Here is an 18,349-nt window from a genome sequence, read left to right as displayed (position 1 = left end):
CAACTATGGTTTTCAGTCATCATACTAACCCAGCGTCCCTACCACAGTATTTCAAGAAGGGAATGGACCTAGGAGGGGGAGGGAGGAAGGGAAAATGGAAAAGTACACCATGATTTACTGATTCACTACAGCAAGGGCACATAGTAACTCCGCTATATCCATTTAGGGCTGGCATTCTAAGTGGCATAAGAGGCTTTACAACACCTTTTCCATGGATACAGTAGATCCTCATGGTAACAGAGTAATTGGAGGGAAGCCAGGTTAAAGCTGAAAGCTTATTAGATCCGAGGGTCCCCCCCTCAGGTGGGAATTTATGCACGTGTTTGAAAATAAATGAGTACAATATTATATTCTAGTACTAAAAATGAAAACTATACCCATTGAACACAAATGTGGCCCATAATTTTGTCCTTTTCCAGCGTATTTCACAGTCATGTCATAGCACTTCTTCATGACTAGTACAGTATTACTATAATCTGTTAATACAACTGAGCAATTGTGATGGAGAGAGGGCAGTTTCAGGCCAAACTGGAGTAAAAAGGGTAGGAAACACATGTATTGCGCCCCTTTTGCTCCATTTAACGACCATTCTTCATTTTAGGTGACAAAAGTTCAGTGGACGTTCGTTAAATCCAAAATCTGTTTCTTTGAAGTTTTTTATAGGGAGGGTGTACTGTATATATACAGGGTAGTCTATAACTCTCCATCTTCACTCTGCCGGGTGATTTCTTCTGAGGTACAAGGATGGCTCAGTCAGAGTTTTGCATGTCAGTCAGAGTTATCAGTGTCTAACCTGCATCATTTGCTGTATTCATTTCCTACTCCCACTGCCACATCCATGCCTACACCAGCAGACTTGGCCATCCTCACAACATACAAGATACCATTAGGTCAGTGTCTAGTGGAGTACTATTTACAGACTATCCAGTATTTTACATGTTGCACTCTGATATTGTCTTTCTTTTATCATATACAGTATCATTTTAATTTTGACACATCTGTAGTTTCCATCAGTAATATACAATTGGAAAACAGTTTGTAATGTAAAGAATAAATCACTGAGAAAGATATAACATTTCCAGACACTGGGAATGTGACTCCTGGTTTCATCATTATTACCGTCCTCGTGTTGTTGTGACAGGTACTTAACCCACGTGATATATGAGAGATTGTGAGACTGGGAATTACCACTGCTCTTGCCAACAATCAGTGAATCAGTCCATCTTTCATCTGATCCAGTTTTGCCTCATTGGGACCATTAAGGGCCTGGGGCTAGGGTACTCATTCGAGGCATTTATAAATGGCAAAAATTACCAGTTGCTTGTTTCTTAGCACTGCTATCATTGTGTATCTGTATGCTAGTCCTTCTTGTTAACTCTTTCAGTTCGATGATAATTTTATTGTATTCTTGCTACAACTAGATGATTTTGTTCAACTTAAAATAGACCTCTCTTATTAGCTGTTCTAACAGCTGGCTTATATGAATAAACTCTGTAGCTTGCAGACTGGAGTTGCCTTTTTACAGTCCACCATCCTCCTGCTGGGGGATAGGGAGAGAGTTGAGGGATGTCTCTGTTACTTGGCAGAAAGTTGTCCCACAGTATCAGTGCCACTGTTTGAAGGCATCCCTCACTAGTGCTTCTTGTAATGAAGTGGTTAATCAAGGCTCTGTGTAACCCCTCTAGTGTGATAAAATTCTCTGTAGCTGATAACAAATGTCTGGTGATAGCAAAAATAAAATTAGAATACATCATTGTAGTAGGTGGTGGCAACCATCATCCACTGATTTGTTGTAGTGCTGCCTGCTTCTTCCTTCACCTTTATCATTCTTTTTCTGTGTCTGCCCTCCTCACTTCCTCTTTCTCCCATCCATCCTGCTACTTTTTATTACTCCTCTTTCCCCTTCCAGTGCCTTTACATTGAGTAACAAGCTTAATGGTTTCCTGTAAGCCAGGAAACCATTTACAGTTCTGGGTGGTAACCACATAACCTACCCACATGTGTTCCCTATGAGCCAACAAGTGGGTTGGCGGAGGGTTGGTTCCTCTCCCCATAAAGCGACTAACTCAGAGACAGTCACTCCTTATGGGATTATGGCATCTGGTTATAGATAGATGGATGAAAGTAAAGTAGTGTACTAGTTCATAGTCTTATATTGTGATGCTGGATAGGGATGCCTTTATATGTTGGCACTGATCTGCCCAGAGATACAGTTATCACACAGCACCATCCCTGTCCATCCAAAAGAGGATGGTGGCTGCAGAGGAAGGGCAACTTTGGTCTGCATTCCACTGGATTCATGTTCAGGTGAGCCTGAGGTGGCTTCTACTACTGTTGCTATCCCTTCACCTATACTATGTTTTTCCTAGGACCTGCCTAAAGATCGTGACCTCCTAAATGAAGATGATGCGAAGGACAGCTCAGAAGAGGAGGAGGAGGAGAGGACAAAGGTGATGATGGAAGGAGATGGGGATAATACACTCACCATCATCCCTACCAAAGACAGCAACACCATTATCAACACTTCTAAGGAGTGCAAGGTATTGGCCAGTGGTACTTTGTAGATAGGCAGTGATGATGATGGTAATGGTGATGATGATGATGATTGGATAACACACCATTATCCCACCAAGGATAACACTGTCATCAGCATAACTCAGGAGTGCAATGTACTGGCATCATCATCATCATTATTTTTGTTGTTAATGTATTGGTGTTGTGATGAGGAGGAGTAGACTGAGATGGTTTGGGTATATTGAGAGGTGTGAACGTTGGAGTAGGTTTGAGAGAGGCAGTCCAAAGAAGACCTACAAGGTCATCAGTGATAAAGGACTGAATAGGGAGCCTGCCAGAGATAAAGAAGCATGGAGAGCCACCATTAGGTGACCAAGGCCAATGTATACAAGGATGTTGGAGCCATCATAAATGGTATGATACAGTAGGAATCCCTTCAGTCCAGTGACATAGTTATTATATTCTCGTACCATAATCTATACAACAATATGTTCACCCTAACTTGCCCAGGGTTTTGTCCTTCTGCAGCTTATTTCATGTAACTTATTAAAGAAAAAGGCAAAGCTTCAGCTGCACATCCATTCTATAACACTCCATTATGACTAGCACAAAATTTTAGTGTTCATTTACCCCTGTATTGGTATAACTTTGCATTACAGATGGAGAATTTGGAAATTTAGGCGAATTTAACCCCATCATGCGTGATGACTCAAAACGAGTCAAAACGGTATTAGGCTGAAGAGGAACTAATGACGCACTGTGACACACCTGTCATGTAGGTCTTAACACCGCAATTATTTCAGGCCCCCCCCAGCTCCAATCATGTTCTGGTTAAAGAAGAAGAATATACACACCTGACACGCAATCGGTACCCCCGTAGGCTTAATGGTTATTGCACAGTCGTGAATCAAAGTTCAAAAAAGTTTATAATAGTTACCCCTCGAAAATAATCTAAAACACGAAAATTTTTATAACTACCTAGTTTTCTTATTGAAACAGGTTATTTCAAAGTGTTTTGTCAAACCAACCGTGAAAACAGGTGTATGTACACTCGGTAAAAAAAAGTATCGGTGCACAACATTGACGAAACATTTTGGATCATGGTACGAAGGTCTTTGAAATATTTGTGTCCGACGTGTTGGGAGGTGTCATATAACGTCATCTGAGGTATCCCCTCGCTAAAATATAAATAAACATTCTGAACCTGCTACAGCCAGGCATAACAAGTTACCTACCCTCCCACACAGCCAGCATGTGAGTGAATATTTTTGGAAGACATCGAACCCTCTATGCAACGATACTTTTTTTACCAAGTGTAGGTGTGGGATGATGACTAGGCTGTGGGGAGATGAAGTAGGCTGTGGTGAGTAGGCCTGTAGGTACGGGTTGGAGAAATAACCAACTTTTCACATGATAGGAAAGTACTTCAGTGTGGTCTGTAACATCTTGACAGCCCGATACCTCTCGGGGGTCTGTAGGGGGTGGGAGGATAGTGAGGGACAAGGAGGGAGGGATGGGGTGGTGTTCAGGGGGGACACAAGACTAGCAGGGTGGGAGGAGGGGCAAGAGTGGGTGTGAAGGGACACAGGTAGTGGTGGGAGGAGAGATGCAGGTGTGTGGAGGGGTGGGAGGGTGATGGGGGGGCAAGGAGGGAGAGAGGGAGTGGGGTAGATGATGAGACAGATTCGGCCCAGAGGGGGTATGCCCCCCACTGCTCAGGTTGGTCCAATCCCCCCTCTCGCCACCTCAGGGGTGAGTTTTCATTGGCCTGAAGCCATGTATGTTATAATTGGAGCGGAGGAAGCACTCCGCAGTTTTTTACAGGCCCCGCTCATGTAATGCGATTAGGCAATTTGGCATAAAACTCCCTTTGCATCAGTTGATGCGATAGGCATTAAGGGGTTAAAAGATGCCAATTACAGAATTCTTGACAAAAATATTCACCAGAAATTATGTTTTATCATGAGTACATCAGTCTTTGGTGTGTCGTAGGGGAAGGTGTCCATTTCAAGGGCAACACTCTCAAATAGCCAGCATTCTCTCTGATTTTGGTTCAAGGGGGGAGGGGGGGCACGCGTGATTTTTGGTGATTTACTCGAAAACTATCGGTCGTATCAGAATTCCGACAACACCACGTGAAAGCTGGTGATATTCTGCATCTAGACATATGCTTAGCTGTTGCATTGTCTGGGCAAAATTTTGCACTGGGGTGTAGGGCAGTTATTTTTGCTGTTAAGCAACAGTATTTTCACCGCATTTCGGCACTTTCACAGTACTTTTACTCTTCAATTTTGTTCATTTTTTAGCTTATTGTATAATATAAACATTAGGGAAGATGATGGTATACAATTTATACCATTATATCGAATTTCTGTGGCAAATAAAGTACATCGGAAAATTTTCCCTTGCGGCATTTTCTCTGAGCATGTCATACACACTTACAGAAAACTTTCGGTGCGTGAAGGGGTTAAAGTGAAAAGAACATGGTGTTAATCTGTTACAGCTCAGCATTCAGGATAGAGAGATGAAATTTTTAGACAAGTTAAATGAAAAGAGTGTACAGTATTGTAAATCTTTTATTATAGCTCAGCATTCAGAGTGGAGAGGTAGCAGTTTTAGGTCAGATTTAAAAGGACAGAATATAGCAGTCCTTCATTTGCAGGACTCCAATGTCAATGGAAGCATAGAGGATAAGGAGAAGGAGTCAGACTTGGCAGAAGAGTCCTTACTTCACGCCGATATCAAGCGACTACAAGGTTTGTACCAGGTTTTGTGGTTGTTGTGGCCATAGTCTTATCAGAAATGTGATCCTGGTGGACTGCAGGTTGAACTTGCCCTCTTCCTTCATTCCACTGTTTTCTTTTTGGGAGGTAGATGAGAAACATTTTTATAATCAGGCAATGGATTATGTCAAGACCAACTTGCCTAGCCCCGGGCCCCTATGCTCCTCATGGGGCAATGTAGGGTTGGCTGTTGGATGGATGGATGGAATCTACCCCCAGGTATATCAATACCACCATGGGAAGGTGTCCCTCTTCAGCATTGGGTTCTGTGATGGGGTAATGGAATGTGGTTGCTTGTAAACCTATGGGGCCTATTGTAAGTGGCATAGGAGGCTTTATAGCATCTCTGTTCTGTGGCAAATTATTCTGCACATCACACATTGTCCTTGTTTTGTATTTATATAACTTTAATACTGAAATAGTGGAAATTTGGTCAAATACAGAAGGATATTTAGAATAAATTGAAAAGAGAGATGTGTCAAAATGTCTCTTTATGCAGTATCTGGTAGGGTTATACTCTGAGTGGCTTTTGGAGATTTTGTAACACCTCTCTCCTAATGATTTATGCTGTGTATTGCACCTCAACATTCTGTTGAAATTTTACTGATGCTAACTATGCCAATAGTAAAGCAGTATTGTGTACAGAAAATAGCATACAAGAGAATGTTTATGCATAATATGCATATATATATATATATATATATATATATATATATATATATATATATATATATATATATATATATATATATATATATATATATATATATATATATATATATATATATATATATATATATATATATATATATATATATATACCTGTATATATATATATATATATATATATATATATATATATATATCCATCATATATTCCTGTGTTTCCCCATGAGGAGTGTAGGGGCCCGGGGCAAGGCAAGTTGGTCCTGACATTTAAGATGAGAGTTACCAGCCTCACTCATCCCTGAGTGGCATTATATGAGCAGTAAATCCCAACCACCCCTTGTATGTAAACCTACACTGGCTCAGTCCTATCGGAGCACCATAATTACCCACTAAACCACCAGGCACCATAATTTGGTTATATGGTTACCACCCAGCACAGTAAATGGTTTCTTGGTGTACAGGAAGCCATTTGGCTTGTCACTCAGTGTAGAGTCATCCATAAGCAGAGAGAAGAGGAAAGAGTGAAGGAAAGAAAGACAGAAGAGGAAGTAAAAAGCCACCCATAGGAAGATGGACAAGGAAAGAATGAAGGAAATAAACACAGAAGTGGGAGGAAGGAAGGAAGAGAGGGACACCGGAGAGCAGCAATACAGCATGTGGATGGTGAGCGCCTCCACCTACCACAGTACATATACATATATATATATTTTGTCACGTAGCTTTAGTTCTGAGCAGACACCGGATGATCCCAAACAAAGTTCGTAACAGAACCCACAAAACAGATTCAGTATCAAATCAGTGGTTATTAATCCTTGTGTTCCTTTTCCTTCAGGCTACAGTAGTACCCGTATATTGTTCATCACTGTTTACCACCACTTGTTTACCAGTTTCCTTATATCACACTCACTCATCGCATTTTCATTCTCATGTATCACCATATATGTTAAATTGGGTTATCTTGAATGAATTTGCTTACTGTGGAGTACTGTAAGATAGGGAGTCTAAAATTCCACATTCCCTAAAACCTGTATTTACATTCACCAAAACAGTTTACCACAATAAAGCATGAACCACATTACACACCGAATAATAAACATAAACACCCTAATAATAATCACAACATAGAAATATACATAGTTCTGCTATATGGGTCAGCAGATGATATCACTCACAAATACAGATATATATATATATATAGATGTAAAACCACAACCCGGCTCTGCCGACCACCAACCAGCCCTCGTCACCTTCCCCCTTCACAGTCCAATGTAGTTTGGCTCGTTTCCTCTTCACCAGCTCCCACAAAATCTGTTCAGAATTCAAACGAGTCTGAACCCTCAAGCCTTGGATCCACAACCCTTGTCAACATTGCAAGTGTGCTGTAGCATGGTCCAGTTGTTTGGTCTCTGTCCCAAATGCATTCCGAGATCACGAGTGGAGGTGGGACATTACGGGTGACGATCAGGCACTTGTAGATGGTCAGGTGAGCCATGCCGTGTCATTGCCACCCACATAACAATATATGTATATATATATATACAGTGCTCGTCAGAAGTATGGAGCGCCCTGCGTCCCTCCTGAGAAACAAACCTTTCAACATTGAAAAAACATAAAAATAATGCATTTTATTTACCTTTAGTGCTTTGTAGGGTAGTCTTTACGTTTCTTCACGGACCTGAGACTTCTTGGAAGTGAAAGGGCGAGGCTCCTGAGGTGCTGGAGCGGTATTTTGTCCCAGGAGTCAAGAATGGCGGCTTCCAGCTTAGGCAGAGAGCTCACGTCCTTCCCTTGGAGACTCTTCTTTACGAGGTACCAGAGGTTTTCAATCGGGTTGAGGTCTGGGCTATTTCCTGGCCAGTCTGTCATGAATGATACCTCGCAGTCACGAAGCCAATTGGTGACCGATTTGGCCTTGTGAGCAGGTGCACCATCCTGCTGAAACACTCGTGCACCTGTTAGCTCGAAGGAGTCTGGTAAATGATCACACAGAAGCTCCAGGTAAACATCCTGATTCACTCTGAGGTTCTTGGGAAGTACAACAAGCTTCCCCAAACCCTTCCCTGAGAAACAACCCCATACCATGAGTGAATCAGGATGTTTAACTGTGCTTTCTACATACCGTGGGTCAAGTGGGTCACTACCTTTTCGTGCTCCTCTGTTACAGGTAACACTAAACGTTGCCTCATCAGACCACAACACTGACAACCATTGCTCCTCACCCCAGTTTAGATATTTATTAGCAAAGGCAAGCCTACGAATTCTCTGGCTGCTAGAGAGAAGAGGCTTTTTCACAGGCCTGTGACTTGTGTAACCAAGCTCATGCACCCTACGAGACACTGTTCTCACTGACACCTCACCAAACACTTCTGGGTTGCTCTCCTTAATTTTCCTTGCACTCACATGAGGATTAAACTCCACTGCACTTTTTAAAACATTAACAGACCTTGGGGAAGTTTTCCTAGGCCTACCAGACCTCGGTTTCTTTGTGGGAACTTCACCACTGTTTTCCTCCCGAAACCGCGCACACCAACGACGCACTGTCGATCGTGCCACACCAACCAATTCACTAATTTCCTTTGTCTGGTGGCCTGCCTCCTTTAGAGCAATGATCTGGGATATGATTTCACTCGATAGTTCACGGGTAGGTGCCATAACAAAGTTTTAAAGGCCAAAACACTGCGGGACACTCGGTAAAAAATGGCGCAATTTGAGAGGGACACTCGGCGGAGTTCCTCTCTCTCAGGCAGCCCGTGGGCAACTGAGGCGGGAACCAACCAGCGTGTCGGAAGGCCTCAGGCTACCGTGACGTCATGCTCGGAGCTCAAACTTGTGGCTCAATTCTTACCCCCAAAAATGGGTGATTCTTTTTGGGCCATAAGTATTGCGTGCCCGGCGGACAACGCTGAATACTTCTGACGAGTACTGTATATATATATATATATATATATTCGTTTTCGTTTTTAAAGGCTCCAACATGCTTGCATGTGCCGGCCTTGGTCACCTAATGGCGACTCTCCACGCTGCACGATCCATTGCAGCCTCCCTGTTCAGTCCCGTAACCCTGAGGTCACACTTAATGACCTCGTCCCATGTCTTTCTTGGTCTGCCTCTCATAACCGCACCCCCAATATTAACAATTCTCACTTTCCTCGCCCAGTTATCATCCCCCATCCTCTCCACATGTCCAAACCATCTCTATCTACCTCTCCTCATCACAACACCAATACACTCCAGTCCCATCTTACCTCTCAACTCTTCCATCGTAAACCCAGCCCCTCCAGGCCTTGGACACAGGGACACACTGCACATCCACCTAATCATTGTCATTTTCTGTACGTCTGAGCCCAGGTCTCACTACCATACAGCATTATACTCCTAACACATGCTGCGTACAAAGACCCCTTAGCACGTAGGGAGAGTCCTCTCAATGTCAGGAGAGGCAAGAGCTCCCTGAACTTCTTCCAACCACTTCTCATCCTAGCCACAGGGCTAGCTCCAGCCCCACCTCCAGCACCACCTCCAGCACACAACATGTCTCCCAATTAACAAAACTCTTCCACACACTCAAGAGATTCACCAGCAAGTTCAATCCTTTCACGTCTGACAATCTCCACCTGCTCACCCTGACACGCCGTACACATAAAATCAGCATTATCTCGCAGTCTACCTCTGATACCACTACATCTCTTATGCACCCATTTATCACACACACCGCACAAGATGAAATTACTTCCCACGCCCATGTGGCAAACTGCAATTGGCCACTCTCCCTCGTCTTTGACAGTACTGCCACCAACCCTAGATATCATCACTTTTGTTTTATCTGCATTTACCCTTAAATCCTTGTGCTCCATATCATCTCTCCACTTCCTAAACCTTTCCTCTGCCTCCCTTTCGTTCTCTGCAATCAACACCAAATATACATATGTTGGGTCTGGTTAGTACTTGGATGGGTGACCGCCTGGGAACACCAGATGCTGTTGGCATCCCTACATGTCAGGTGGGGTTGGTGGAGGATTAGTGCCTCTCCCTGTAAAACAATTAACTCTAAGCCATTGGCCACCCCGTCTGGGATACATGGCGTCTGGCAATGAATGAATGAATGAATATATATATATACAGTACAATCCCAGTTAACCGGGTGGCTTGGGGAATTTACCTTCCCGGTTACAGATTTTTCCCGTATTTCTGATTTTCAAGTCAAATCTATACAAAGGCTATCACAGCAGTAAATACAGTTCAGGTACTCACCAGTCACATTAGGGGTTACACTAAGAGATTCCGCCTGAAAAACTGCCTTGTAAACACACACCATGGTCATAACGCACGTGTGCAATGTCTAGCAACTAGCAGTACTGCAAATTACACCATTCCATTGTTTACCGAATTACTGTATTCATTATATGTACTGTACTCATAAAAATTGAAAAATAAAATATAGAAATAAAAGCTTGAACATTTATTAGTGAACTGATGATTTGTTAAGACTGCACTGTAGAATTATCACGACACCTGTGCCCCCACATGAGTTTGTTTACGTTTCCGACTGTTCTTCCCTACCTGACCTCCATCACTCCACCCTTCACCTGCCACTCAGCTGTTTTGCAGAAAATAAAATAAATGATGTACGTATGAAATGCAGGCATATTATTTATTTATTTTTCTTCCAACAAAGTAAACTTTCATTCCTATTAACATTTATATTCAGCCATTAGTGTTTTATAATGTTCGCCTTTTTCAAGTCTGTTGCATATGTCCAGCTTCTGTTTCAAGGTAAGCACGATACGCTTACGTTTAGTTTGCACTTTAGGCATTTTGGAGTGTACAAATTACCGTCTATCAGAGGAACACAATAGCAAGAGACCTTGTTTACTGTCTGGTGGCAAAACGCAGACTGGTGATTTTTGGAAGGTGTGGAGGATGACTGAATTCAAGTAGGGGAAAGAGGGGGAGAGGAGGGGTGGTTAAGAGGATTTGCTAGGGATTTACATCAGCCGGAAATGCCTTCACCTCGCTTTGTCTGACTTCCCCCAGCCTCGTGTGACACAATCAAACGGCGGTTTGGCGGTCCATTCAAATTGGCGCACAGTTATAACTTACTGACATTTTTACCAGCCCTTGAATTTTCCCGTTGTTCTGAGTATTCCGTTTGTCTGGATACCGGATTGCTGGGATTGTACTGTATATATATACACAGTAATCCCTCCAATATCCGATGTAATAGAGCCAAAGGCAATTCCAGATAGTGATGCTGTCCGGATATTGGGCCCCAGCCTCCTGGACATGTACTTATGAACCCTAACTCAGAAAAACACCTATACAACTCCCTCTCGACATGCATTGCACCTATTTAAGACCCAAATCACACCAATAGGGGACATAAAAGACTGAAATAAATGCAAAAGAACCATAAAATGAGGTTTTAGAGGTAAGTTTATACAATATTAAACATTCTGGGTACTTACAACAAGTCCCTGGCTCCTGGACTGGTTTGAACCGCCAGTTTGCAGTCCACAGTTAATCCTTTGGACCCTAAATTCTAATTTCTTAACACTGCACAACACTGTAAATTTCCGTGTGGCGAGGTATTGCAGTTTATTCACTGTTTATTCACAAAAAACGAGCACCTGTGGCTTGCATTGCTATAAGCATCTGCTCTCGATCGGAGATAGGCTATGACTGTTGATGATGCCGGGATCACAGAGTTGCCAGATCGCAACGGCCACATTACCAAACTCCTCAATTTTCATTACCATTTTTAACTTTCATTACCAAATTTGTAAAGCTATCTATTCTTCACTATTATATACACAGGTGGAAATACATGTAATCACTCTTATAATTAACAGCATGTTGATTATTATCACGCTATATAGGCTACCAAATTAATCAGAGAGAACAAACAATCCACCATCTCCATCCTGTGTATCCTCATACATGTGAAAAATCCGTTTGGTATTGTATTATTCTGATTCATTACCAAACGAATTTTTCATTACCAAATTGGCCCACATTTGGTAATGAAAAATACTAAATGGCAACCCTGACAGGGGAGGGGGGGAGGAAGGAAGGGGTGAAGGGACCATGGTGTAACAGCTGTTCGGCACCACGCGGCAATTTCAAATTACGGGTGGGAAAAAAGTCAGATTTTTTCTAATTTTTTGCAGTTTTTGGCCCATTTTGGGAATACTGGATCCCGGGACGAAAATGTCCGCTTATTGGGGATGTCTGGAAAATGGGAGTCCGGATATTACAGGAATTACTGTATATATATATATATATATATATATGCATATGCATACCAACACGAGGTGCTACCAAAAGCTCCTGTAATTTGAACAGAGGGAGCCAACCGTTTGCAATTTTGCCTTTTGCCACTAGGAGGAGTCAGCAGCACCCCTTGTACATCAGTGTGGCCCCAGCCGTGTCTGTGAGCGGATGTATTGTTGAGCTATGCTTACTAGTGTAACGTGGTGTGTAGGAGGTTTGGCGATTTTGCAGTGGCGGAGCTCATGGCACAAAGAACCTGCATCAAGATCAAAAAGACAGTTGCAGAAACTCACTGGTTGTATCAGCAAGGCTTTGGTGACAAAGCCATGCCCCAAAGCAGAACATTTTTCTGGTACAGGCGGTTCAAGGAAGGACGAACGTCTGTTTTAGACGATGACCGTTCTGGACAACCGTCAACAGTAACACCAGAAAACGTCAGAGATGTTTGTCAGGCTATCCTTGCAGATCGTAGATGAACTATCTATGATGTTTGTGATATCATTGGACTGTCGTATGGGAGTTTGCAACGCATTTTGTCGGATGTGTTGGGTATGAGAAGCTTCGCTGCAAAATTTGTGCCAAGACTGCCGAGTGACGAGCAGAGGGCACATCGCATTGCAGTTTGCAGGGAGCTCAAGAATCAGGTCAGAGATGATGTCACCTTCATCTCCAAGGTCATAACTGGTGATGAATCATGGGTTTATGGTTATGACCCGGAGACAAAGCAGCAGTCATTGCAATGGAAGTCTCCCAGTTCACCAAGGCCGAAAAAAGCGTGTCAAGTTCACAGCAATGTCAAGTTGATGTTGATAATTTTCTTTGATATCCAAGGGATTGTTCACAAGGAATTTGTCCCACCCGGTCAATCTGCCAGCGGAAAGTCATACTGTGAAGTTTTGCAGTGTGTGATGGAGAACATCCGCCACAAACATCCAGAACAGTGGAAGAACAAGAACTGGGTCCTGCATCATGACAATGTCCCTGCCCACACATCAATTGTTGTCTGGCATCTCCTGGCTTCCACTAACACGGTAGTCATTCCCCACCCACCTTATTCGCCAGACCTTGCCCCCTGTGACTTTTTCCTGTTTCCCAAGCTGAAATTACAACTGAAAGGACATCAATTTGACCTGATTGAGGAGATCCAGACAGAATCACAGGAGGTGCTCAAGACCATCACACCTGAAGCCTTCCAGGGATGCATGGACTTGTGGAAAAAACACTGGGACCACCGTATACATGCCCAAGGGGACTACTTGAAGGCGACAGTGGGAACTTGGAGGTAAAGTAACTTAATTTCCTACAATATTCAAATTACTGGATCTTTTGGGTAGCACCTTGTGTATATATATATATATATATATATATATATACATATATATACAGAGATAAGAGGTGGTACGAGGCCTTGTGTGCCACCTACAATTTAGTTTTGTCTTTATTTATCTTTGTTTATATGTCTGTGTAACCTTGGACCCACCTGTGCCTAGTGGTCCAACAGTTAGAACACCCCAGCTGGAGTGATGGCCTTGCACAAGTTTCATCCCCATACAGTGACTAGGGTACTAATATTTCAGTCATGTAATGCCATCAAGGGACTTGTAGCGTAGCCTCACATCCCTACACCTTGAGGGGATTAATGTTGGATTAACTGTTACCTTTTATGCCCAAAACCCTGGTAAGCCTGAAATGAGTAGTATGAAATTGACTTTTTTGTATATTGTTTGCCTGTTAGTTAATGTAAAATATTTATCTTCTACTGTTTCTTTGTTTGTTAGTTTATCTGTGTTACAGTGCTGGAGAGGGACATCTTCTTATGGTGGCACTAATATAGCAGAGTTATGGAGCTTCCTGGTATATGTCCCTCAACTCCATCCTTATCCTATGAAAGGAGGATTGTTGGCTGCAGGAGAGGAGCAGCTTCTGTTTGCAGGGACATTCAGATGAACCTGGAGCTACAACTACTAGTGATACTATCTGTATTATTTCTAACATGAGACTTTTGGATTGACTGTCAGCTGTAGTAGGATGAACAGCTATATTTATTACAGTAAGTCCATGTTGTCTTCCCCCTCCCCCTCCATCAAGTCTGTTTTAAATTACAGAAAGGTTGCCTGTCAAAGCTCCATTGCTACCTGCAGGGGTGATTTATCAGTTCCCCCAATCGCTCCCTGAAATCTAATGATTTTCTCATTTTATTATCTTTTGTCATTCTGTTTTCCAAAATTTTCCATTTTCCATAAATCCGTTGTACCCAGGCCTATCGGATTTTTTGAACCGTAATTGTACATCTGTCTATCTTTCTTATATTTTTCATTGTCTATCGTCTTTCATACTAAATTTTTCCTCTGGGCCTCTTCCACAACAGAACTATTGGAGCGGAGTCGGTCAGCACAGGAGGTGGCAGAGAGAGAGGTGGAGAGGGTGCGAGGGGAGCTGGCTCAGGCCTCCACTGCAGCCATCACTGCGTCACACGAGGCATCAAACCTCAGACAACAGCTGGCTGTATGTACACACACGTAGAAATGTTTGCCTAATACTTCTCCTCATTTTCCTCTGCTGGCTAATATTCCTAAGCTAAGAGAGGCCTGGTTTGTTTCTGCTTAGTATGTTGCCGCTCTGCCTCTCATTTTACTCCACTGGCTGATATGCCTAGGCTGAGAGAGGTTTGCTATATTTCTTAGCATAATATTTCACCTTTTCTTCCTCATGCTTTCTTTTGCTGCCAGATATTCATAGGGCATGCAGCCTCAGAGTGCCTATATTTTACCTCAACGTCTTGTTTTCTTCTGCTCTAATTTTTCTAACCTGAGAGATGCTTGGTAGGCTTATATGCAGAATATTTTATCTCTTCTGCTTCTCAGTGTCTTCTGCTGGCTAATATTCCTAAGCTGAGAGAGGCTGGGTGAGTTTCTCTGCCTGGGGTTTTCACCTGTTATTGCTCTCAAACCTCAGGGTACAGGTGACTGAATACAAAGAGGAAAAAAGCTTGCCTAATATGTCACTTCTTTTACTTACCTCTACTGGCTAGTATTCCTAAGATGAGGGAGGCGTGGTACTGTATGTTTTTCTGTCTGTCTGTCTGTAGCCAGATGTTTTAATCCTGAAGGGGGTGACCACAAACAAATCTTCTCCATGTCACCCTCTCCTCTGCAATCAGGCTGTCCTCTCTTCAGCTCACACCACCCTTCTTCATATACCTCTCCACCCCATCCCTCCACTTCATACATGGTCTTCCTGTCCCCCTCTCCCCCGCCACTTTACTCACATACACTCTGTTAGTCAGTACATCATTCTCTGCTTTCCACATGGCAAGACTATCAATCTATCTATCTATTGCCAGATGCCTCAATCCCGTTTGGGGTGGCCACAAACAAATCGCCTCCAAGTCGCCCTGTCCTCCGCCATCTCACTGCCCTGCTCCCAACTCACACCCCCCTCTCTCATATACCTCTCCACCCCATCCCTCCATCTCATCCTCGGCCTCCACCTCACTCACATACACTCTCTTTGTCAGTCTTTCACCCTCCATCCTCTCCACATGGCCAAACCACCTCAGTGTGTTCCTCATAACGTTGCCTGTCACATCCACATCCACACCACAACGCTCCTTTATATCCTTATTCGTCAGCCTGTCTCTCCATGTGACTCCACAGGCTCCTCTTAAATAACTCATTTCCACTGCTCTCACTCTTGACTTGTGTCCTTCCAACAACGTGCAAGCTTCACTTCCGTACGTTAGAGTTGGTATCACAATACTGTCATGTAGTAACTTTTTCACTTCCATGCTCACTTCCCTGTTTCTTATCACTGCTTTCAAAGAACCAGCAACCTTTCTTCCCTGCTGTACCCTTTCACGCACTTCATCCTCCAAACCTCCATCCTTACTCATCACACTACCCAAGTACTTAAACGTACTCACATTTTCCAATTCCTCACCATCCAACCTCGCTGTCCATTCACTGACTTCACCTCTCTCAAAGACCATCACTTTACTCTTCCCTATATTCACCTTTAGATTCCGTTTCTTACACACTCTCCCAAACTCATCCACCAAGCCTTGCAGCTCCCCTTCGTCTTCACTCAACAACACAGTATCATCTGCAAACAACAGTACAGGGAGTTTCCAAACACTATCCTTTCTCAACAGGGCCACTCCAACATCCACTACCCTACCTTGTACCTCTTTTATTACCCCATCCATGTAAAGATTGAACAACCATGGAGACATGACACATCCCTGTTTCAACCCAACTTTCAAAGAGAAAAATTCACTTAGTTCACCATCCACACGCACTGCAGCCTTTGCACCATCGTACATACTCTTCATAGCATTCAACAACTTCCCATCTACTCCATATATTCTTAAGACTTTCCACAATCCTTGTCTATCCACCCTGTCATATGCTTTCTCCAAATCCATGAAAGCCGCATACAACTTCTTTCCCTTCTCTAGAAACTTTTCCACTAAAGATCTAAGAATGAATATCTGATCTACACAACCTCTTCCCTTCCTAAAGCCTCCCTGTTCTTCCCCAACTAATTTCTCTGTTCTTTCTCAGAATGCAGTAAGGCACCAGGTTTCGCGCGTAATAGAGACTGTCAAAAGTGCTGCCAAAATTGATTCTGCTGAAGTTGGAGCCAATGCTCCAGCTTCTGGGAAGTTAACTAATAGGGACTGGGCCCATAAGAGAATTCACCCCCCTAGTGTATTTCCTACTTTAAATATGTCCTAAAGTTGCCTGAAATGTTGCTGTTAACCTACCTTTGCACCTCTGTAGCCAACCCTGTGAAGCAGTGAACTCTGGGGGTGATGCAGTGTTACATTTTTTTGCAACTGCATCATAAAATAGGTAGACCTAGTCTTGAATTTCGGGCCCTGACACAGTAATGCATTCCTGGGTCCTCCTGTTCAACCACTGTAACAAATAATGCTCAACCACCAACATAATTGAGCTGTACTCGGCCACTGTTTTCACACGTCTGCCTCTGGCTCCTGGTTCAAAATACAGGAAAACTTCACTATAATGGACTAATTGAGACCCAAGCGATTCCAAAAAAAAAAGGGAAATTCTGATAAAAGCAATATCCAGTCTTCCCCCTGGTAACCTGGAGTTTTTTCAACGTATCAGACATTAGTCCGGATCTCACCAACGGTTTTTAAACTGTTTTCACTACCAGTGCAGTACTGTACTGTATTATACATTAGTAATCAGATGGCGTAATATATACCGTATTTCGCGGCATATAAGACGCACTTTTTTGTCTCAAAGTTACCTTAAAATATCCCCATGCGTCCTGCACGTTAGACTAAGGCAGGTTAGTTAGGCTTCACTGAGAAGAAACTCTTATAAAGATGATCATCTCAATGCTTAGCAACCACAGGTATTTTCTACAGTATGCAGACTTGATTTTATTTTTAAAAATAATATACACTAGTGTGTATATGCAGCAGATTTAAGAAACACCCGAGATCAGAAACACATAAAACTTTCGCGGGTTTGTTTACAGCTCAACTGGCTAACATCGTGAAGATATTTAGCGGTTTAGCAATTTAACAGTTTAGCATCCGCACTATTCCAGCAAGCTAACGTACATGATCACTGGTGAACTGTCTGCTAACCCTCTGAAAGGCAATCATGACCACTTTGCTTGCCATCCATTCACTAACGAGCAAAGCAATCATACTGGAGAGATGCTGGCTAGTGAAACTGCCAAGTCATCAAAACACTTTCATCACGTATGGAAATTCAGTAACCCTAATTAGGTCAGTTACTTTTGTGACATTTTGTGAGTGTATATATGCGGCAGATATTAAAACACGCAAGTTCAAAAACACAAAGCATTCACGGTTTGTTTTCTGCTCAACTGGCCAATACCGTCAAGGGGTTTAGCGGTTTAGCAACTTAGCAGTTTAGTGTCTAGCGTACACCCTACTCTAGCAAGGTAACTTGCTCACTGGTGAACTGTCTGCTAACCTTCTGAAAGGCAATCATAACCACTTTGCTTGCCATCCATTCACTAACTAGGAAAGCAATCATGCTGGAGAGATGCTGGCTAGTGAAACTGCCAAGTCATCAAAACAGACTTTCGTCACGTATGGAAATTCAGTA

At 42.9% G+C, this 18,349-nt stretch overlaps 1 protein-coding gene across 1 annotated transcript in view; it reads left to right on the top strand.

Annotated features, from left to right (window-relative positions):
* Positions 1 to 18,349, top strand: part of Slmap (Sarcolemma associated protein) — a 203,938-nt gene that overhangs the window by 159,060 nt on the left and 26,529 nt on the right. The window contains exons 13-15 of the mRNA XM_080268629.1: positions 2,370 to 2,540; positions 5,177 to 5,270; positions 14,605 to 14,741. Coding sequence (XP_080124755.1) covers positions 2,370 to 2,540; positions 5,177 to 5,270; positions 14,605 to 14,741 — 402 coding nt within the window. The remainder of the gene's footprint in view (positions 1 to 2,369; positions 2,541 to 5,176; positions 5,271 to 14,604; positions 14,742 to 18,349) is intronic.

This window comes from Coenobita brevimanus, chromosome 28 (assembly GCF_032717465.1).
Source record: "Coenobita brevimanus isolate Jiangsu-jjx chromosome 28, ASM3271746v2, whole genome shotgun sequence".
In the NCBI taxonomy this organism is placed as follows: domain Eukaryota; kingdom Metazoa; phylum Arthropoda; class Malacostraca; order Decapoda; family Coenobitidae; genus Coenobita; species Coenobita brevimanus.
Note: the sequence above shows the minus strand (reverse complement) of the source record. Positions and strands in the feature narration are given on the sequence as shown.